This window comes from Jaculus jaculus, chromosome 7, assembly GCF_020740685.1.
Source record: "Jaculus jaculus isolate mJacJac1 chromosome 7, mJacJac1.mat.Y.cur, whole genome shotgun sequence".
In the NCBI taxonomy this organism is placed as follows: Eukaryota; Metazoa; Chordata; class Mammalia; order Rodentia; family Dipodidae; genus Jaculus; species Jaculus jaculus.
The window spans coordinates 149982569-150005590 of record NC_059108.1 but is presented as its reverse complement, the minus strand read 5'-3'; the positions used below and the strand labels follow the sequence as shown (position 1 = coordinate 150005590).

The 23022-nt window shown below is 43.6% G+C and overlaps 1 protein-coding gene across 5 annotated transcripts in view; it reads left to right on the top strand.

The window, feature by feature from the left end:
• The window catches only part of Evl (Enah/Vasp-like), a 127191-nt gene that overhangs the window by 24730 nt on the left and 79439 nt on the right, over positions 1-23022 (top strand). Inside the window, exon 1 of one of the 5 annotated variants that reach the window (XM_045154301.1) lies at positions 12415-12561. The exons of 1 other annotated variant lie outside the window; for it this stretch is intronic. In XM_045154301.1, the coding sequence (XP_045010236.1) occupies positions 12539-12561 (23 nt within the window). In that variant the 5' untranslated portion in view covers positions 12415-12538. Of the gene's footprint in view, positions 1-12414; positions 12562-23022 lie in introns of those variants that run through there. 3 more of the 5 variants (XM_045154302.1, XM_045154304.1, XM_004665596.2) reach the window with 3 other exon arrangements.

Genomic DNA, 23022 nt, shown 5'->3' with positions numbered 1-23022 from the left:
AGGCCTGGCTCAGTCAGTGCCTGCTCAGCTATCTGAAGGCATGTACTCTCATCCTTTTCCTTTCTTTTATATTCAGTATTTGTTTTGGGGTCCAAAGACAAGTTGAATGGTTTGAAAATGAGATATTTTATTCCTTCAAGTGCTTAGTTTTTCATGTTAGTGGGAAAATATCCTTTGAAAAAGTTCCAAATGTTGCCATCCATCTAGCAAATTCTAGTGGCATTAGTATTCCATGGGAAGATCTTAATCAATGTGTCCTCATCCCTATTAATTTAAATATCCCAGTAATCAGTGACTGGTTAGGTGTTCGGACTTGTGAGGAGGAATATAAACTCTATAATCTGCAAGTGAAGAACTGCAGGTGGAACTCTTCTGGAAACTGAGACAGTGCTGTTTTAGATGAGGAAACTACCACCTTATAGAAAATCAGAATAGAGAGGCATGGATGTCAGAAATTCAACGTGAAAAGGAAACAGCTTTTTGAAGGAATAAAATATTTATCTGGCTCAGACCTTCTCAAATCATAGCTCTCTCAGGCATATATTCATGAGGTCCCTCTGTCACTGTGTTTGCCTTCCCTCACTCACCTCCTTCCCCAGTCAGAGTGTGGTTCTTTGTAAGGATTCTAAATCTGGGCCCATGGTCACAATTAGTACTGAACTTCAGACCTTGATAGATTTTTTAATAAAATAATTTTACTATGCTGCTTAGGCTGGCTTCAAAATGGCAATCCTCCTGCCGCAGCCTCCCTAGATCTTCAAAACAAGAACTATTTACTCTCTTCAAGGGGGGTAGGGAAGGGAAGAAGGGAGGTTGACACACACACACACACACCTGTGTGGTCCTATTTCAAATGCAGATTGTTTATACTTCTCTTTGACTTTCCAGCTTTCAAAATAGAACTGTCTTTCCTGGTGCAGTGGAGAGGCTAGGGTAGCACAGTGAGACCCTGTCAAAACAAACAAAATATCTTTGTCTTACTAACATATAACAGAAAATCACTCAGAGTTCTTCCATTTGGTCTCTATTCCTAAAGGCCCCGAAATCTCTTCCCTGCTTGGTTTTAGGAAAGGCACTTGGCATCCCAATGCCTTTGGATTCCATTTGTTCTTTATCTCGTCCATTTTATTGTGTATTCATGCATTCTAATCCTTAACCTCTGTGGTAAATACCAATCTATACAAGACATTCTTTGATTAATTAGGTTTCTTCTTTGACTTTGTATTATTCTGCTGGCTAATGTGGCTGGGTTTATGTGTGCCTCTGAAATGGTTTGGTTTGTGATTTCCAAACACTGTTAGATTGTAAATACTGGGTGACAGGTACAGGTGTGGGGTCATGAAAACTAAGAAATTAGAACTAATTATGCTAACTGCCTCAGAATAGCCAGCCTTTAGGAAGTTTAGGTAATCTGTGAATCAGATATTCCATTTCTCATCTTTAGGAGACCCATTCATGAGATAGGGAGAACTCAGAGACAGGTTAAGGACTGGGGTTCTGGAAGTTACCCTTCCTCCCCATATTTCATGATGACTTCACTTCAGAAGACTAAACAGTTATTTATAACTGACTTCAGTCTCATGAAAGGCTTTTACAAATAAAGAGGATCTAAAAGAGGTAGAAGGAAAAATGTGCTAGATAGAAAAGAACTCAGGAAACATTTCATGGATAGATAATAAGTTGTGTTGACTATTTTAAAGATACTTTAGAAAAGTTATATAAAAGTTGGAGAGGGTTGGAGAGATGGGTTAGTGGTTAAAGCATTTGCCTACAAAGCCAAAGGACCCAGACTTGATTCCCCAGGACCCACACAAACCAGATGTACAAAGTGGTACATCTGTGAGATGTGTCTGGAGTTCATTTACAGTGGCTGAAGGTCCTTGTGTGCCCATTCTCTCTTTCTCTTTCTCTCAAATAAATAAAATTAAATTTTAAAAAATGGGCTGAGCTGGATGTGATAGAGCACACCTGTAATCCTGGCATTTGTGAGGCACATGTAGGAGGATCACCATGAGTTTGAGGCCACCCTGAGATTAGTGAATTCCAGGTCAGCCTGGGCTAGAGTAAGAACCTACCTCAAAAAAAAAAAAAAAAATGGGTTTGAGAGATTGCTTAGTGGTTAAAGTGCTTACTTGCTAAGCCAAAGGACCCAGGTTTGATTCCCCAGGACCTAAGTAAGCCAGATGCACTAGGTGGTGCATGTGTTGGGGTTTGTTTGCAGTGTCTGAAGGCCCTGGCATGCACATTCTCTCTACTTGCCTCTTTTCTCTCTCTCTCTCTCTCAAATAAAAGAAAATAAAATTAAAAAAAAATAATTTTTTAAAGAACTTTGTTACAAAAAAAGTGGGAGAAGAGGCAAAAAATATTATTATATACCCTTTCAGTATCACTGCAAACCATTTGCTTAGCAAGCCTACCAAAGAGTCATAAGACACTTTTTGGTGTGTGTGCATACCCCATACATACACATCCAGAGGCCAGAGGGGGAGGTCAGGAGTCCTCTGTCACTCTTCTGCTTTATTTCTTTGAGACAGGGTTTCTGGAGCACACTATAGAATGAATAAAGATTCTGTGCCACACCTTCAGACAACCCAACATGTTGGTTTACCATTGCTATTATTTTAGGATTTGGGGGTGTGTACCTGTGTGTGGAGGGTGGATTTAGTACCATGGCAAAAAGTACTGAGGGAATCACCCTAACAGGAGGAAAGATTCATTTTGGCTCGTGGTTTCACAGGCCTTTGTTTCCTTGATCATGTTGCTTTCAGGCCTATGATGAGGCTGTAGATCAAGGTTGGGAATGCTTGGTTCACTTCATGGTTGCCTGGAACAAGAAAGGAGGAGCCAGGGTCCTAACAGTACCTTCAAGGGCGTGCCCTCTGCAGACTAGCTTTTCCAGTAGACCCAGACTCCCACTGCCTAAAGGGCCTCTACTTCCCAGTAGCACCACAACCTGTGACCAGACCTTCAGCACAGAGACCTTTAGGGACACCTGAGATCCAAACCAAAGCATTCTGCACCTGGTTCACAATGATTCATTTCATTTCATAATACAAAATATATCTAATCCACTTCCAAGAGTCCACAAAATCATAACAGTCCCAGCCTTGCTCACATCCACACACAAAGATTCCTCTGATACTCAAGGCAAACTCCTGGCTGTGTCTGTAAAAGTCAAAAAAAAAAAAAAAAAAAAAAGAAAGCCAAAAGTTAAGTGGTGCAGCATTTGCCCAGCATATGCAAGGTCCCAGGGTCAATCCTCAGTACCATACACTGTGTGTGTGTGTGTCTTAAGTGTTTAAAATACAATGGTACAGAATAAATATCCCCATTCCAAAAAGGAGAAATAGGGACATAGGAAATAGGGATTGGACCAAAGCAAGACCAAAACTGAGCACTGAAAACATTATGTCTGTAGCTCTATGCCCAATATCTTGGCATATGATGGTGAAATGTGAGCTCCCAAAGGCTTGGGAAGCTCGGCCCTTGCTTGCTGGTGGCCACAGGGCCTGTGTTTAGGAATGGCTGTACTCGCAGCTTCTCTCCTCAGTGTCCCATTGTCTTGGCGTCTCTAACTTCCTGAGGTCTCCGTTACAGCTCAGGGTTCTCCTTCATAGCTTCAGCACTGCTTTGTCAGGAGCTGCCTGAAAGGACTCTAGCATTGCTCCACACTGCCTGGCCTCCTAGGCTTTGCTATGAAATCCTAGTGGAAGCTTCTATGACCCTTTAACTCATATTTACATACCTACAAAACCAGCCTCACAGGGCAAAGCTAGTCTGCTACCAGCCCAAGCTGTATCTGGGCCTTCCTGAATTATGGTTTCAGTGGCCTGTGAATACCTCGACTGTTAGACACAAGAAAATAAATCCAAGTGAGACATTGCCAAGGCAGTCTTATGCAGGCAGGGCACCAAGAACTGTCTTCTCAAAGTCATTGAGCCTACAGTGGGGAGAGTCTTGCTGATTACTAAAATTCCCTTTAGGCACCTTTCTATTGCCCTGGTACAAAATTACTTAGCTTCTTTCCCATTTAAACTGTGTGTGTGTGTGTGTGTGTGTGTGTGTGTGTGTGTTTTGCTAAATATCAAACCCATGTTGGCAGTGCCTCCTTTTCTCCTTCTTCTCCTCTTCTTCTCATTGTGTTAAAGTGAGAATTAAAGTAGTGTGTAGTTCACATCATTGCCCAAATACTGTGCTTCCTTAAAATAATCTCTACCAGTGGCTAGAGAGATGCCTTGTTGTTAAGGCACTTGCTTGCATAGCCTGATGGCCTGGGCTTGATTCTTCAGGGCCCACATAAAGCCAGATGCACAAAGTGGCACATACATTGGAGTTTGTTTGCAGGGGCAGGAAACCCTGTGTGTGCGCTTGTGCTCTCACTCTGTCTGTCCTACAGAGTGACTCCCAGGTCAGCCTGGCTAGAGTAAGACTCTCCCCCGCCCCCACCTAAAAAAAAGAGAGCTAGGGATGTGACTGACTGGGTACAGTACATGCCTGTCATGTACAAATACAAAGTCTGTGTTCGACCCCCAGAACCCCATAAACTGGCTGCTGGGTGTGGTGAAACATATCTGTAAGTCCCAGCACAGGGTGATCAGAGATTCAAGGTTATTCAGTCGCAAGAAGGTAAGTCCTAGACTCTCTTACCATCCAGGAAAAGTAGAGCCTTAATCCTGTCTGCTTGGACAGATGTGATGTCCATCAAGGTCTCTGTCTCAGTCAAATAAAATTAATTAAGAAAATCTCAGGCTGGAGAGGTGGTTCAGTGGTTAAGGCACACACCTGCAAAACCTAATGACCCAGGTCCAGTTCCCAGTACCCACGTAAAGCCAGATGGCAGAAAGTGACACATGCATATGGAGTTTATTTACAGTGACTAGAAGCCCTGGCATGCCTATATTCATTCTCTCTCTCTCTCTCTCTCTCTCTCTCTCTCTCTCTCTCTCTGTGTGTGTGTGTGTGTGTGTGTGTGTGTGTGTGTGCCTACTTGCAAATAAATAAATAAATAAATAAATAAAAATTTAAAAAATATTCTCTACTACAGTAATTAGTCACTCCCATGAAGTTTCGGGGCATAGAAAATGGAAAGAAGATATTTGCCAAAATATAACACAAATGGCCTCTTGTTCAGTTTTCAGTAGAGTCGTCATTTCCATCTGAACCTCACCAGCACGGTGTTTGTGGTCTACATTCCTGTCAGCATTCTGGCCTTCTGAACCCCTATCAGGTGGCGCATAATTAAGCATCACTTATGGTATTTTAGGCTTTTTGTCTATGTTGCTTCTCCTAACTTTTTAGAACACCTTCTTAAGTCAGTTCCAGAAGCTTCTGAACTAGATCATCAAGCATGGTCACAGCAACGGCCCCTTTGGTGGTCCAGATTTTCTTTAGTTCTGACAACAGTGTCAGAGGCACTCAAGTTCTAAGGAAGAATCATTGTGGCTCCTTTCTAGAGTTTGCTGTCATGGTCGCTTGGCTACAGGGGCTTGGGCCTGGTCCAACACAGCACAAGCACATGAGGAAGTCACTCACTTCACAGTAGCAACAAATCAAGAAATAGAAGGCAAAATAGCCTCCTAATGACCCTTCAAGGACATTCCCCAGTGGCTGGACTTTACTCCACTAAGTTCCACCTCCTGCTACCACTTCCTAATCACATCCTGGGCTGGGGACCAAGCCTTAAATACACCTGCCTTTGGGGGTCCGTTTTTAGCTGTGGGCAAGGCCTGAAGCTGTCATTGCTTTGGCATCCTTCTCCTCTTGGAGATAGAGCCTTGTAGCAGGGCCTCACATGGATTCCTGATTGGTTTTATATGTATGTATATGTGTGCTTTGCGTGTTTCCTGCCTTCTTGATCCTCCCTCTGTTCCTGGAAAGATTTTCTTGGCAAATTTCAGTACATCAGGTGACACTGCGACAGCTCTACTTGTTCATTCACAAGTATAATCTGCTGTATTTGACATTGGCGTTGGAAAGAGGACTGCTGATTTACTGCAGTTTCAGCTTCCTATGAAATCTCTTAAGTCCACAAGCCTCTGAGAGTTAGCTCACCAGACGCATAGTGTATGCCAAGCCCTGGGCGGAGTGGTAAGGATGAGGCAGGTTCCCTCCTTTCGTGCAGGTCACTCTGTTTGTGGCTCAGGGTGCTGGTTGTAATCTTCATTCTCTCAGAATGCTTAGGAATATTTTCAGTCTTTTTTCTACTTCACTAGTAGTCAAAGAACCACATGACATTGAATGTAAGAAAGACTTATCTCCAGCACTTGCCTGAAATCCATGTCTGTCTTTGTACTGTGAGCTGAGTTTCAACTCTCATCTTTTACCTGGACTGCACTAGCTTATAGCTGGTCTGCTTCCATTTTCCTCTTGAGAGTGAAAAGAGCTCCTATTACTCCCCCTCCTACAACTCCCCAGTGGCTTCAAAGACCTTTTGCCTTCCTGTCTTCCTGTGCTTGCTCCTCACCTTGTCTGTGCCACCCACATGTTTGGGAGGGATGGATGGCAAACTTGTTTCTTCTCACCTGGGGCCTTTTTACAAGCTATTTCTGCTGCCTCAAAATCACTCCCTGATATCTGCACAGCCAGCTCCTTGTCCTTGAGTCTCAGCTTTATCACTGCCTTTTCTATCATCTGTTCTACATTTCCTACCTCCTCCCACACCACATACACACTTTTTCTTACCCATTGACCCTCTGACTCCCTTCATTAGGCTGTCACTGGTGAAAGCACTAGTAATAGTGAAGGTGGGGTGCACATGACCCTTGGCACTCTGGAGACCTGAGCTCCATAGTGAGATCCTGTCTCAAAAGAAGAGAATAATAAAGTAGCCATTGCAGCTGGTCACTGAGCTTGCTCTGCCACTTTCCGTGTGTCCAGCACAGCATTGTCCTTTAAGTACTGATAAGTGAATAAAGGTGATTTTCAACAAGTCTAGAAGATAGTCAAAGTGCATTTGCTTGATAGAAGAGATTGTTGTAGGCTGAAATGCAGAAATTATTACCAATAAACTCCTTCTTTTGAACAATAAAGTTGGGGGTTTGTTTGTTTATTTATTTATGAGAGAGAGAAAATAGACACACCAAGGCTTCTAGCCACTGCAAAAGAATTCCAGATGCATGCACCCACCATGTTCATCTGGCTGATGTGGTTTCTCAGGAAACGAACCTAGATCCTTAGGCTTCTCAGGCAGGTGCCTTACCTACTAAGCCATCTCTCTAGCCCTGAGCAATATAAATTAAAAACTATAGTTATGTTTGCTTGTAGTTTTGGTTGCTGAATTTAAATAGATTTCTCCAAAGAGAGGTGAGTTAAACTTTTACCTTAAAGTTAAATATCCCTAGAAGTTCAGTAGAGCTATATAGTTTGGGGAGGGTTAGTTTATAGTGTCGAGCTTACACATTCCCTATCATTTCAAACAGGATTTGATCTTTGAGTTTTTAGGAAAGTTAGTTCAACTAGAATTCGAGGATTTTTGACTTTTCTTACTTTTTTTGTGTGTGTCTGTGTGTGTTTGTGCACATAGGTTGTGTGCGTGCTTGTGGGTGAAGGCCAGAGATCAGTGTCAGATATCTTTCTAAATTGTCTTTCACCTTATTTGAGACCAGATCTCTTGCTGAACTTAATGCCAATAATTCAGCTGCTTAAACCCCATCTCCCAAAAGTTTTACACTCTCCCAAAACAGTGCCACCATTTGGAGATCAAGTGTTCAAACACGAGGCTGTAGGAAACAGTTCACATCTAAACCATAATATCTGTCATAGGGCCGCTGGTTATCAACAGTCTGTCAAAGAATCCCCTTCTGGAAACAGTCTGAGCTGGGTGGATCATCGATGTTCAGACATGATAGAGTTAGGCCAGCCAAGTCACTTCTTCTCCACTTACAGCTACATGCTGCTGAACAAGTTACCTTACCACATTGCCCTTTGTCTCCTTATTAGTAAATTAGGGAAACACATAAAATGGTGTATAAAATACACTTCCTGCTAGGATTTAGCTTTTTGCCATTTGTGCCAACTCTGTCAAGACCTTAGGAATAGCTGAATGGTATGATCAGCCTCTTCAGAGGAGAATCATGATCACTGGTGGAAGATAGGTGCAGGATCTAGAAGTCCTCCAGACACTTCTTTGTCATTATTTCCTAAATAAGATGAGGTGACAACTATTTGCATAGGCATTGATGTCGTTACTGCATAGATTATGGATTATAAATTATCTAGAGGTGATTTAAAGTATACAGGAAAGGGCTGGAGAGATGGCTTAGTGGTTAAGGCTCTTGCCTGTGAAGCCTAAGGACCCAGGTTCAATTCCCCAGGACCCACGTAAGGCAGATGCACAAAGTGGCACATGTGTCTGGAGTCTGTTTGCAGTGGCTAGAGGCCCTGGTGTGCTTGTTCACTCTCCCTCTCTCTCATAAATAAGCTAACAAAAATTTTTTTTTAAAAAAAAGGTATATAGGAAAAAGAGGGAAAAACAAAAAATAAAATGTGCAGGAGAAAGGTGTATAGTTATATGGAAACAGTACACCATTTTGTGTAAGTGACTTGAGCATATGCAGAATTTGGTATGTCTGGAGATGTTTAATGTCTCACAGATACTAAAAGACAAGTAGAAATATATCTCTTGACATGAAAATCACAGGACAGAAATTCCTTGTACCTGCTCCCAAATTCAATGAGCTACCAGTGAGCAAACATCATTTTTGAAGAGAGATGCCCTTCCCATGAAGAAGAATCAGAGCCATCTAGTCAAAGACCATCTTATGATAAGATAAAGATGATAAAGGATGTCTAATTTTTTAATTTTTATTTATTTATTTGAGAGTGACAGACAGAGAAAGAGGCAGAGAGAGAGAGAGAGAGAATGGACACGCCTGGGCCTCCAGCCACTGCAAACGAACTCCGACGTGTGTGCCCTCTTGTGCATCTGGCTAACGTGGGTCCTGGGGAATCGAGCCTCGAACAGGGGGCCTTAGGCTTCACAGGCAAGTGCTTAACCACTAAGCCATTTCTCCAGCCCAAGGATGTCTAATTTTTGTAAGAACTTTGGCATTCCTGCCTTGCCTGCTGTGAGAGGGACATGGGGAGTATCCATACTACTGCAGTTTTTACCAGTAGAGAGGCTAAGGCTCAAAGAACTTCAGTACCTTGCCAGTAGTCACAGAATAAGTGGCAGCTCTGATACTGAAAGCTAGGTTATCCTGTTTTCTGCTATCACATGAATGCCAGGAATCCACCTGATGGTGGTCCATAGGATCTCGTGCACTGGCTTATGAGGAATATTGTGGGAAGTATATTGAGTCAACTTGGTTAATGCCTGTATGAAGGACCACAGGATCCCTTCACTCATAGGCTTACCCCATTTGGTCTTTATCACTGCAGTGCCCTGAGTTAAGATGTGGACTCTTGCTCCCCTATGAGACAGAGCTAGCCACAGAAAGACCATTGCCTTATCCCAGAGCACCTTCATGAGCACGGATACGAGATGGCACAAAGCCAAGGCAAAAGTGGTGTGGTGGTTTGATTCAGGCATCCCCCATAAACTTAGGTGTTCTTAATGCTAGCTTCCCAGCTGATGGAGATTTGGGAATTAACACCTCATGGAGGCGGTGTATTGTTCGGGGCAGGCTTATGGTATTATAGCTGGTTTCCCCTTGCCAGTGTTTGGCACATTCTCCTGTTGCTATGGTCCAACCTTATGTTGGTCACAGGGTGATGTCCACCCTCTACTCATGTCGTCATTTTCCCTGCCATCGTGGAGCTTCCCCCTCGAGCCTGTGAGCCAAAATAAAATCCTCTTTTTTCCCACAAGCTGCTCTTGGTTGGGTGATTTCTACCAGCAATGCAGACCTGACTGCAACAAATGGGATCTTTCAGCAAATCCCTCTGAGTAACACCTTTTTGACAAAAGAATACAGAACTTAATTTCACATGAACACCCCAGCCATCAGGGGGTCATCTCCATGCCACATGGGAGAGGAAGGAAGAATCTATGATGCCCCACAGTTCACAGCAGAGGAAAGGTAGTCCTGGGATAGTTTGGGAGTGGCAGCCAGCAAACGCAGCTGCATGGGAACAAGTCATGTGTGCAGAACACTGAATCATCTGGCCCGTGGACCAAAAAGTAGGTCCTACCATAGTTGGGACGCTGAAGTTTGGGGTGTGTAAAGTTATGCATTTTGAGGAAATCAGATTTTGCAAGCCAGTCTGAGATACCTTTTTTAAATTTGTATCTATTTCTCTTTATTTTTAAAATTAGATATGGACATATTTAGTATGTAAACACATGTTGGTACCATCCTTTCCCTTCTCCCCGCCCCTTTTCTGAAGAAGCCTTCCTTACTGGGGATACTACTCAACCCCATGGGGATTGTAGGTCATGCATTATAGAGGCAGAAGTCAGTTATGAGGGAGAGGCAATGTTGCTATGTAAAATATCCAAGGGAGGAGGGTACTTAATAGGTTGATATTATATATATGTATATATGTAAACAAAATATCCCAACTTGTGGCTCTAACAATTGTTCTTCCCACTTTTCCACAAAATTCCTTGAGCCATGCTGGGAACATTTTAAGTCTACTTCAGTGATGGGCACTTAGGAGCCTCTGGTAGGTGTTGAGTATACTCAGTATCTATCTCCTTTGCCCTTGTGCTAATATGAGAGTCACTAAGAAAGCAGCACTCTTGCTCATTTCCCCAGCTCCTCTGTGGTTTCAGCTGGAGCCGAGGTGAGTTGCACTGGGTCATTTATTTCCTCGGGTCCAGCTCCCATCTGAAAAAGAGAGGCAGATTCTCCAACAGAGAATGAAGTCAACACCGGTTAAATGGAATAACAATTATTAATTTAGGGATAATTTAAAGGGTGTAGACTCTCATATAGTCTAAGGTTAGTGGGAGCTTGGCATTGGGGAGCAGAATCATTATCTGGATATGATTCTGACTTGCTTCTGAGTTCCAGATATGGTTTCCTTTCCACTAAGTGGATCTGTTAGCCAATCCAAGAGCAGTTGGTTACCCACCATGGCTGTGTGCCACTATTGCACTTGTGTGAGCATCATTTCAGGTTGTTTGCTTCTAAGCCACTTAGACTTTGAGTTGCTTGGACAGATGTTGGGTACTTTCTCCAGTAGCTCATGTAGCACCTTCCAGCACTGGATGGGCTAACTGGGGACTGGCTCTCCTCCAGATTCTAACCAGGTCTCTACATGATCCGTGCTGACAGTGTATGGTGTCTTCAGTAATGGGGTCTTACCATTAACCTCTGGTAGGTAATCAAGTCAGACTGAGATATCTTTACTTGGTCTGGTAGGCACTGAGAAACTAGTGCAAGGTTAAAATGGGTGACATAAAAGTCAGGTTTGGAAAAATTGTTCTGCAAGATTTTTAGGGTATAATGGGGAAAGAAGTCCAGTTCCTGATACAAGAACCTGGAAAATGCTAAAGGCAAGAGCTAAGGCAGGGAGTGTGGGCGAGGGATGAGGTTAGACTTCAAGAAAACCGTTCCCCACGTACAGTCACAATTAGTGACTGATTACATTTGTGAAAAAGGCAAGTGACTCATGCATTTGTATTTGAGATTGTTACCCCTGATTTTGTAAAGGTTTGCAATCCAAGTGCTGAGGATTCTCCTTCATGGCCAGTTTCAGAAGACAGCCCCAGCTCACTGGCCAAATCCCAAGCTTCACAAATGGATAACACACACACACCCACCCTACCCCACCCCCACACCCTCTCTCCTTGGTATCTTTTTCCTTTTTCTTCTGTTCTGAAATTATTACATCAAATTTTTTTGCGCTTCAAGGAACTGATGAAAGCCTGGCATATCTTATGCACCCAGTAAGTGAGTAATCAAATAAATGAGATCCCAACTCACTGTGGCCCTACAAGGTCAGCTTAGCCATGGGAATGTGGTGAGCCTGAACTGACTGTGTCACTGAAGCAGCTTATAGGTAAAGATGGTGTTTGATAGTCGTAAGGGGACATGCAGGATTTGGAGGGACTCTACCTGAAATGCAACAGAACTATCTCCCTACGCCACGCTCATTCACAGCATGGGTCACGCTGGGGTTTTGTAGCAGCAACAGGCACAGAAAGATGGGGTGATTGGGCAGATCACAGTGGGACAGGTTGCATTCTCACTGTTTAAACCTTCTCCCTCCTGCTCCACTCTCCACACTTCTAGTGGAGGGTAGGTGTGCTCTGTGACTGCCCAGGATCCCTGATGCACCCTAGGTTCGACTTATTTCTCTGGCTTACTCCAGCTTCCTGCCTGGAGCCTAAGCATGCACTGCATTAATCAGACTTGCAGGAGTGATCACATGGTTTTCTAGCCGCCTCCCCTGTTAGCTGCTGCTTTTCAGCAGCTGGCCAAGCTGGAGGCTGCAGGCCCCTGTCTGCAGAAAGCCTTCTACTTTAGAACACTGGGGAGGTGGAAACCTCGCCTCCTTTTCCTGTGCTTAGTACCATCTGACTGGCTAAATGGTTGTCCTCCGTACAAAAAAGGCTAGTGTGCAATCTAAGGAGACTGCTTCTGACTAGGTCATGTTTGCATTTGAAGAATTCAGGTATGTTCTGGGTTTTCTCGTCAGTCTGCTGCTGGCTTTTTGTTCTCGCTGGGTTTTTGCTGTGTAATGACTGCTTGGGCTCTGGCTGATTCTCACACACAAAAAAGGGTTTTGTCCACATTTGGAGGGGTTTATTCCAGCCATGGGACTGGGAGGTGCTGAGACGGTATGGGTCAGGCATGTTTACTGCATGCGAAGTGCGGCATGGATAATTGATCATGTGTAAATGTATCAAGGACCCCACCTTGTGCCTTATTTGAGCTGCTCTTGCTGATACAGAGTTACGAATACAGAATAGCAACTGCTTATCCAGAATGAGTCTCCTGCTATCTTTTGTTTTCTTCCTTTGTCAAACTCATGCAGTGTACTGCTCCTTCATTTGAAAAATAAAAACTGAATTGTAGCCGTGGAGGTGAAAAATGCTGCAAGTCTGTGTGCATGGTTGTGATTTGATTTGGGGCTCTGATTTTTCTCATTATTGTTAATGGTAAGCCCTGATGGGGCTGCTTTCTGGGAAGCAATGATAATGTTTAGTTAACAAGGTTCTTCTTTGCATTTGTGAGCTCTTCAATTATTAAATACTCCAAAGTAGGTCTTTTGTGAATCTTATTCTTTCTGCTTCCTCCATCTCTTCTGTGAGAAGCTGTCCCTGAATATCAATGTAAAAAGGGGTGTTCCAACAGAGATAGTTTCTAAGAAATTAAAATAAAGGTGGCAGAACGGAGAGCAGTCAGATGGTTCTTATGCCCACTGCTCCCTCTTTGGAGCATATGAACTGGAGTATGTGTGTGGCCATCTCTGACCTCTGACAGCTTTTTACTTTTGTGGAATTTCTGTGTATTTTATATCTGGGGATAAATATGTTGACTGGCAAAGATAGTGATTAGGCAGGACCTCAGTTCTACCTTGACATACCCTTTTGTTCCTTCCAAATATTACTGCAATAGACACTGAAATGGAAGAGAAGAGCCATCTTTCTATTATTTGTAAAAGAAAACTGGAGCTTTTGAGCCAATCAAGAGGGTAGATGAGAGGATCATTAGATTCCCATGGAGAAAAGTCAGCCTATAAACTAGTCCCTGTCTCTTTCTGTAAACTTTTTGCTCTGCATCTAGGAAGTTATCCTTTGTTTCCAAGCGTGTGTCTGCTTGTTTCCAATGGAGTGGACTTGGGAAAAGGAAATTCTTAGCATGTAGAAATGTTCCCTGGTAACATAGGACCTGTGCTCTTGCAGGGTAACAAAACTTACTGTGTGAGGGTAACTCCATTAGATAACTAACAAGAATTGACTTAATGACTGTCATACAATTGCTGGTGGGCCTTTAGGGAATGAACCAGGAACCCTGAGTCCTGGTCTCAGTTTCAAGATTAGCCTTTCATATCTTGTGAGAGTTATGGAAGGGTTCTGTAGCATGTCAAAAGTTATAGTGTTGTGAAGATTTTGTTGTTAGCATTTACTCTAGAATTAGATGGAGTAAGCCCCATGAACAGAGCTCAGAGCCTCTCATTATTTTTCATTATTGTGAGCTCCTGAACCCAAAAACTAGGAGCTGAGTTTGATGAGGTGAAAGGGAGTTGAGTTAAGGACACTGTCCTGGTTGAGAAAATGGGGAAATCGTTATGGAAAATAGACTAGAAATGGGAGGTCTTTCATCCCCTAATTTGGGATTCTGTTCGAACTGGCCCCCCAAAATCTTGCTAGACATATGCATTATATGTACAAATGACTTTCTTTAATCATGGGAACCAGGTGATTGTGGTAGAGCATTCTTGATACTACAGAGGAGTGTGGCTTTTTAGTTTGGTTCAAGACGTTCTCAAGCTTTTAGCATGCAGTAGAATACTGAAGCATTTACTAAGCTCAGATTTCTAGGCCCACTCACTCCAAGAATTTCTGATGTGATTGGTGTAGGGTGGAGGTTAAGAATCAACATCTGGGGCTGAAGAGATGGCTTAGCAGTTAAGGCATTTGTCTGCAAAGCCAAAAGACCTTGGTTCAATTCCCCAAGACCCACATAAACCAGATGCACAAAGGGGTGCGTGTGTCTGGAGTTTTGCAGTGGCAGAAGGCCCTGGTATGCCCATTCTCTCTCTCTTTCTCGCTCTCTCTCACTCTCCCTCTCTCTGCCTCTCTCTCTCTCTCAAATAAATAAATAAAAATAAAGGTTTTTAAAAAAAGAATCAACATCTGTAATATGTTCTTGAGTGATTTTGAAGCCTTAGGTTTTGGCACCAGACTTTGAAGAATATTGGCTTAGGGAAAGCAGACCGGTTATGTTATGGAAATGGAGGCAAAGTCAGGATGGCAATGTAGGTACAAAAGAAATCAGAGGCAGAAAGAAACAGTTCAGGAGCAGTCATCTTTCACTATTCACAGATGGTTAGTTCCAGAACCCCTCTGAAGAAACCCAAATATACAGATGCTCAGAGGGTCCCTTATGTGAAATGGGTAATGTTTGCTGTAGTTTATGCACATTGCTGGTATAGTTTAAATCTTCAGACTACTTATACTGCAGTATTATTAGATGTATCAATCAATGTGATGTTACATATCTTCAGGGTAGGAGCTTAAGATGCTAGGTGTGGCTCTCAGGACTCTCAGACTATCTATAAAAGTGAACCTAGGTGTTGGGTTTGCCTGTATGGGAGTATTCAAGTAGGCTGAGTGGAACAAAATACATGCAGATTATAAAATTTAACTAAACAATGTACACATTCAATGAAAAACAGCATAGAGTATTTATGCAAGAGTAGGTATTATGACAACCAGATCCTCTAATAAAGTCACAGTCCCTTAGGGTGTGTGTTGCTCCACACCCTTAATCCTGTCGTCTGGGATGTTAAGATTTCTGGTCTGTTGAGGGTTCCAAGTCAGCTTGTGACCAGGTGAGACCCTTCCCTAATATATAACAGAAGAGTAAACAAAGCCACTATAATTCAAGAAGCAACAAATAACAAGCCCAAACTGAAGCTTATTTAAGAATGGCAAGTTTGACCATCCATCAGATTTAACATATAATTTATCCTGACATGAAAGGTGCAATTAGCACTTCTGGTTCAGGCCTATATACCAGGCTTATTTGGCGGGTACTGACCTGGTGTAATCACAGTTACCTTTGGGATGATTTCGGTCTCAGTTATGCTGCGCTCCTGCTTGGGTCCCTCTTTGGTGCATTGTGGGTTCAAGTAGGCTGGCTGAGTCACTGGATCACTGCTCTGGTTCCTGGTGCTGGGTGCTGTGATCTCCCTTCCCGGGTCTCTGGTGCTTGCTGGCACTTGCGCTGGCACTGGGGGAGGGGAGGCTGTGGATGGTGGCTCTAGTTCTCCCGCTGGTCCTCGTGATCCTCTGCCTTGTGATCTGCTCCTCTGCTGGTCGCTGTGGTCCTCCCTTTACATTTCCTGAGTTTTGCAAGCAGCTCCAGTGGGAGTGGAAAAAACCCTCACCTGGCTTCTCCTGCAGCTCAAGCCAAGCCTTGCAGCTGTGGCCCCGCGGACCTGGTGCCGCAGCTACTGGAGCTGCTTCTGCCTGCCTGTGTGGGCTCTGTGTGCTCTGGATCTCTCCTACTTCTCTGCTGCTGTTGGTGATTTCTTATACACCTCACTTTTTAGTAGAAGAGTGTATTTTGCTGGGTTTTTTTTTTTTTTTTTTGGCTTTTTCTCCACTAGGCTGCTTTGGCCATCTTAACTGGAAATCCTACCTATATCTCTCCCTCAAATAAATAACAATAAAATAATTTTTTAAAAAGAGAGAGGGAGAGAGAGAAAGAGAAAATAGGTGTGCCAGGGCCTCCAACCATGCAAATGAACTCCAGATGCATGTACCACCTTGTGCATCTGGCTTACGTAGGTTCTAGGGAATCGAACCTAGGTCTGTTGGCTTTGCAGGCAAATGCCTTAACTGCTAAGCCATCTCTCTAGCCCCTTAAAAAGAATTTTGTTTGTTTTGGCTTTTCAAGGTAGGGTCTCATTCTAGCCCAAGCCAACCTGAATTATATAGTTTCAGGGTGGCTTCACATTCACAGTGTTCCCCCTGCCTCTGCCTCCCAAGTGCTAGGGCTAAACGCGTGTGCCACCATGCCCGGGGGCCAGCTTTTTACTATGGCCCTTGCTTGGTACCGTCCTCCTCTCCGATCTTTGCCCAGCTTAGTAGTTGTCTCTTACCGTAAAATAAAAGAGGAAGGGTATAACTAGGCTCATTATGTGGAGGACTAGGGTAATGAGGTCTGATTCCCAGAACGTTCTAGAATACCACTAGGGTCAGTGGGACTCTTGCGCATGACTTAGGGTCATTGTAGAGGCCCCCCCAGCTGCAGGCTCTGAAACTTCTGGTGTGGCTTTTTGGAAGTGGGAAGTAGGGGCCCCTCTTTGCTCTTAGGGTAGCCACTTAGTCAACAAGCACTTTCTGAACAGCTAAAAGTAGAAGGCATAGTGAGAAATTTAATATAAACCTGTCTTCAGGAACTTACTGTCCTCAAGAGCAGTGAACAGACCAAAGCTCAGGGAGGAGGAAGCCGAAGGCAAGGCTGCCTGGGAGAGCGGGGCTGGAGAGAGCGGCAGAGCGGGGAGGCGTGGGCTCGGAGCGCGGGACTCAGGAGCTGGAGTCAGTGTGGCCCACAGCCACACTTCAGCCGAGGGACCCTGAGGGGATGGCCTGTCTTCCAGTCTGTGTTGTCTCTCATGACAGAAGACTTCTCCTGTTCCGAAGCTAAGCTCACTGCTTTGCCAAGGTCACCAAGGTTGACCTTTTCACCTTCAGGGAATAACCCTGCTGGGTTTTTGCAATGCTAGCACCTTACTTTTCTCCTTGTACCTCAAGTAAGTGAGTTACTTTCTTAAGTTTGTGATCTAGTTTCCCTGTCTATTAAATGGAGTTGTCATCTACTCTGAGAGTTATTGTGCCTAGATAAGTAAGACTTCTTACCTAAAGAGCCTAGCAAGATGTCTGGAATCTAGTAGACAGTAAATGAAGTCCTTTGATGTTGCCAACAGCAGCACATCACTCCCCAGACACGTGCCCTAGATTAAGGATTATATAGGCAGGCTGGAGAGATGGCTCAGCAGTTAAGGCACTTGCCAGTAAAGCCTGATGATCTGGGTTCAATTCCCCAGTACCCATGTAAATCCAGGTGCACAGTGACGCATGTATCTGGAGTTTGTTTGTAGCAGCTGGAAGCCCTGGCATGCCCATTTTCTCTCTCTTTCTCTTCCTTCCTTCCTTCCTTTCTTGCTCTCCCATCTCTTTGCAAATAAATTTTATTTAAAAGAAAAACATTATATAAGAGCCAGGTCAAAGGCTGACACACTACAAGGACAGAGCACTTCTGATCTCTCCCCTTCTCCTAAGTGTTCAAATTCAGAATGCCAGAAGTCAGTCCTTGGAAGATAACCAGCCCTGTGTGTTTAATGACCCAGGGAAGCAAACATGGTGAGGGCAGAGAGCCTGGATCTCTGCTTGGTTGTCAGATAGCTCCTTACAGTTGACAAATGAACTGTAGTGTTTTCTGGCTGTGATAACACAGCCAAAGCCTACCACCAAGTATCAGTACCCCCCCCCCCAAAAAAAAAACCTCAAGAGGTCTGTGACCATAGTGCCTATACCACTCATCTCACAGCCAGGTCCATGCACCATCGCTTAGTATCTTCAGAACGTGACATAAGTAAATGTCTGTGAACTGTCTGGGCTGCACTGGAGGGTGCTGTATGAGGTCTCTTCCACTGAGGTGAAATTTCATTAGATGTGAGAATTCAGTGCTGAGGACTTTTCCAATAAGAAGGAGCTGTTATAGTTGTGATGGGAAATGTAATGTGATAATACTCTTGGATAGCAGGAGGAGCTACTGAAGAAATTTTAAGAGTGATGTTAAACTTGAGAATCCTGTGTATGTTCCTAACTGGAGGAGAGGGCCATTACAGTCAGGTGTCCAGGCTAACTCCTCAGACTTTCTGAATCTAAATGTGTAAAAGTGGCACCCAAGGCCAGAGCATACTTTAAGCCTTGCTGACTCGCTGATGTCATGTGTAGTGGTGCCCGCCTTTCATGCCAGCATTCAGGAAGCAGAGGTGGGATGATCCCTGTGAGTTTGAGGCCAGCCTAGGACTATAAGGTGAGATCCATATCAGCCTGAGCTACACTGATCCTACCTAAAAAAAAAAAAAAGACTCAGGCTGGAGCAATGTCTTAATGGTTAAGGCACTTGCCTGCAAAGCCAAAGGACTGTCCAGATCCCATGTAAGCCAGACACACAAAGATGAGGTAAGCACAAGGTCACACATGCCACTAGGTGGCACAAGTGTCTGGTATTTGATTGCAGTGATTGAGGCCCTGTCATGCCAATTCTCTCCCCCCCCCCCCCCGTCCCTCACTTGCTCTCTCTAAAATAAAAGAAAAAACAAAAAAGACTCACTGATTATTCTGATCATCCTGTAGTTAACAGCTATGAAAGAACCCAAGCGCTTAGGAACCTAGAAACCCTACATCTAATGATTACTGTTACTTTAGACAAATTGTCTTATTTCATTGGGACTTAGTTTTTCCATCTGAAAATACTTTATTTACAGAATTGTGGTTCAGAGAGAATAAGAGTAGGTGTGTATAAGTCTTGTGAAGTAAAGAGCACTGGCAAATGAAAGGCACAATTATATGTGCTTTTGGATTTAGTTGGCACCTCCTAAGGCATGTTGAATGAGTGCAGATGTTAACCATGTGGCCTATACAGACCATAGCATTTGGTCTTGTTCTCAGGCTGGTTTTGAGTCTTGGACTTGGAAAGTCCATGGCTAGTCATTTGGACCTCAGGAGTTCATTTTCACTCATTTACATGCAAGAGGAATTGCCCTCACTGTAGTCTACCTGCTCAGAGATGTCCAGATGCCAGGACCAATCTCATACACTCATCCTTTGTCTTCATCAGTGCCAGCAGAAAGAGCGCTACCTTCACTTGTCACAGTGCACTGAGGCAAACATGGAACCAGGAACCTTTCACCGTGGAAGACGACCCCTTGTCCATGGGCACACAAGCTGCTGTCTAGCAAGAGATCCAGGACCAGGATGTGGACATGCCTTTTCAGGGCCCTTATCTGCTTTTCAGAAGTTATAACTCTGTTACTCATTTTCCTCTGTAGTCAGCACAGCATTGAGGGAGATGAGGAGATGGATGAAGGTATTTGATAGGAGGCATTTTTATGAGTCGGACAATACACACTGATTTGTCTCAGGCATGGTGGTTCAGACCTGTAATCCTAGCACTTGTGAGGCAGAGGCAGGAGGATTGCTGCAGGTTCAAGGGGAACTTAGCCAACAAAGCAAGTTCTAGGCCAGCCAGGGCTACTTAATGATACCCTGCATCAAAAGCAAAATTTTAAAAATATTTTTTTCTCAATGGAATTCTTTTTAAAAATAAATATTTATTTTTAAGTACTTATTAGAGAGAGAAAGAATGGGCATGCCAGGGCCTCTAGCAACTATAAACAAACTCCAGATGCATGCACCACCTTGTGCATCTGGCTTACGTGGGACTTAGAGAATTGCACCTGGATCCCTTAGGCTTTGCAGGCAAGCGCCTTAACGGCTAAGCCATCTCTCTGGCCCTCAATGGAATTCTTGTTTTGGAGAGAGGATACATTCATAGACAAATGCTCCTTGGAGCACCTCCAGTGCCCTAGGGATGGCTGAGTTCATTCTCTAGCTTAATGACACATGAAGCAGTAGAGATTGCTGAAGCAGGGCCTAGCTTCCCTCCATCTTCATGCGGGTAGCATGTTTGCTGCAGTTGATGGCATTCTTGTTGATTGTACTGGGTTGCTTTGGTTGGGACATCTGTGGTTACCAGATCCCTGGTATGAACAGAGTAAGAGTCAGTTCATCCTTTCGTACAGCCAAAAACTTAAATGCAGCTTCCTTCAGAGAGAAGTGAGAATGTGAGGAATGGTCCTTGTATTTGGGGGCAGTCCTTCCCAGGTTGTAAAACTACTTCATTTGTCAGTGCAGCTGCTTAGAAATCCTGTGGTCTTTCTACCCTTTCTTTTGAAGCCTGACTTCTAAGAAATCTGGCTTCCCTCCTCCAGAAAATACTTGCTAACCAGCTGTGGTGACATGAGCTTGGGCTGTGTAGCAAGTTTAAAGCCACCCTGGATTACTTAACAAGACCCTGTCCTTGGAGGTGAGGGTTAGGGGGGCTACTGTAGTCATGAATTTGTGCACACTTCCTTGCTTTTAGTCTCTAACCTGTTTCCCTCCTGATAAAATCCTCTAAATCCTGGCTGTGCATAGACTCTTCCCTTATAAACATTTTCCAACCTCTATAGCCCTGAACATTTCTCTTTGTTTCCCATACATTACTTGAGACATATACTATTAACCTAACCTTTGGTTTTCTTAATTGGATTAGGGTTACTTGAAGACAAGAACAACAAACATTTGACCATTTGCATTCATGGCGTACTTGAACAGAGCTGGATACCCTGGCTTGCTATACTTTTGTTTGTTCACTTTGATAATTAGGTTATAACCTCCTGCCATGTGTCGGTCATGGTTATAGACCCAGAAGGAAAGTGGCAGGAAAGGGGACAGCAGATGCTTCTTTTGGGTATATCTTAATTTCTAAACATGAAGGACTTTGGGGATTTTGATAGAGATGCTGGATTCTGTGAGCAAGACCTGTTTGCGGGTGGGCGGTGTTTCTACAGATAATGAAAGCAGGAGCACATATGACAGATTTTCAAAGAAAATTTGAGTTATAAAAATATATGTGACATTTAAAAGTCCTTATTTATTTATTTTGATTTTTTTTTTTAAGACAGAGTCTCAAGTAACCCAGGTTAGCCTTGAACTCCCTGTGTATTCAAGGCTGGTCTTGAACTTTTGATCCTTCTAAGTATTGTGATTCCCAGTATGAGTCACCATACCCAGATAAACGTCCTTATATGTTTCAGCATAGTTTCTGATTCTTCTGTATTCAAAGACAGACACAAGGCCACATGTGCAAGTGAGCCCACCGTAGTCTAACACTTATGTCCTCACATTTGGTTTTCTCAACAGTCTCATGAACAGTGCTCAGAGGCACAGATTCTAGAGTTGGCTGGTTAGATTATTACCACCATCTTATCTACCAGCTCCTAAAGTTCAGAGAGCTTAAAACACCACCTCAGAGTCATACTTGGTAAATGGTAAAGCTAGATTTTGGATCTGTCTTCTAACTTAAAAAAAATCTATTTGTTTCCCACCTAATTTATAAAATAAGGGAAACCTATTGTGGTGGTTTGATTCAGGTGTCCCCCCTAAACTTAGGTGTTCTGAATGCTAGGTTCCCAGCTGATAGAGATTTGGGAATTAACTCAGAGGTGGTGTATTGTTGGGGGCGGGCTTATGGGTGTTATAGCCAGTTTCCCCATGTCAGTGTTTGGCACACTGTCCTGTTGCGATTGTCCACCTGATGTTGGCCATGGGGTGATGTCCACCCTCTGCTCATGCCATCATTTTCCCTGCTATTATGGAGTTTCCCCCTTGAGCCAATAAGCAAAAATAAATGTCTTTTTCCCAAAAGTGCTCTTGGTTGGGTGATTTCTACCAGCAATGCGAACCTGACTGCAACAACTATCCAATGTAATAATGATGTTTGTTGAATGATGAACCTTTCAACTTACTGAATCTTGTGTTCATAAAGATGTATACTTCTGTCCTTATAAGACCTCTGTGAGCTAGCCACAGAGCTCCCAAAAACAAATTTGTTTTGGGATTGCAGTTGGGAGCTCTGCTCCCCAGTATGACTATATTTAGGGCCTTTAAGAAGATAATGAAGAGCTGGAGAGATGACTCAGGAGTTAAGGCCTTGCCTTCAAAGCCTAATGATCTGGGTTCAACTGTCATATGCATTGTGCAGATGACAAAACCAAGGCATATAGTGGTTGAATTGATGTGTCCAGTACTACAGGTAGGACAAGGACTTCACTCTGCACCTGTGATTTTGGCTGCTGCTACTCAGGCCTTTCCAGGAAACATCAGGGGGAAATGCTCTGGTGGTCAGTTTTATAGTATGCAACCTAGTGAAACCAGAGCTTCATGCATGTCACGCAAGTACTCCAGCACGTAGTCCCGTCCAAGTCCCCAGCCCCACCTGCCCTCCTAATAGCTGCAGATACTCTTGGAAGTCTTGTAAAGGTAGAACTTTTGCTTTCTGGGTTCCGCGTGTGTTTTTTATTTGTTTTTTTTTTTTTTTCATTTTTGATTTATACTCAAGTGCTTTATTTTTTTATTTATAATATTATTGATTTTGATTTATATTATTATAGTAAAAAGAGACTCTAAGCCTGGAAGTTAGGAAGAATATTTAGGAGAAACAAGAATACTTGCATCATGGGCTGGAGAGATGGCTTAGCGGTTAAGCGCTTGCCTGTGAAGCCTAAGGACCCCGGTTCGAGGCTCGGTTCCCCAGGTCCCACGTTAGCCAGATGCACAAGGGGGCG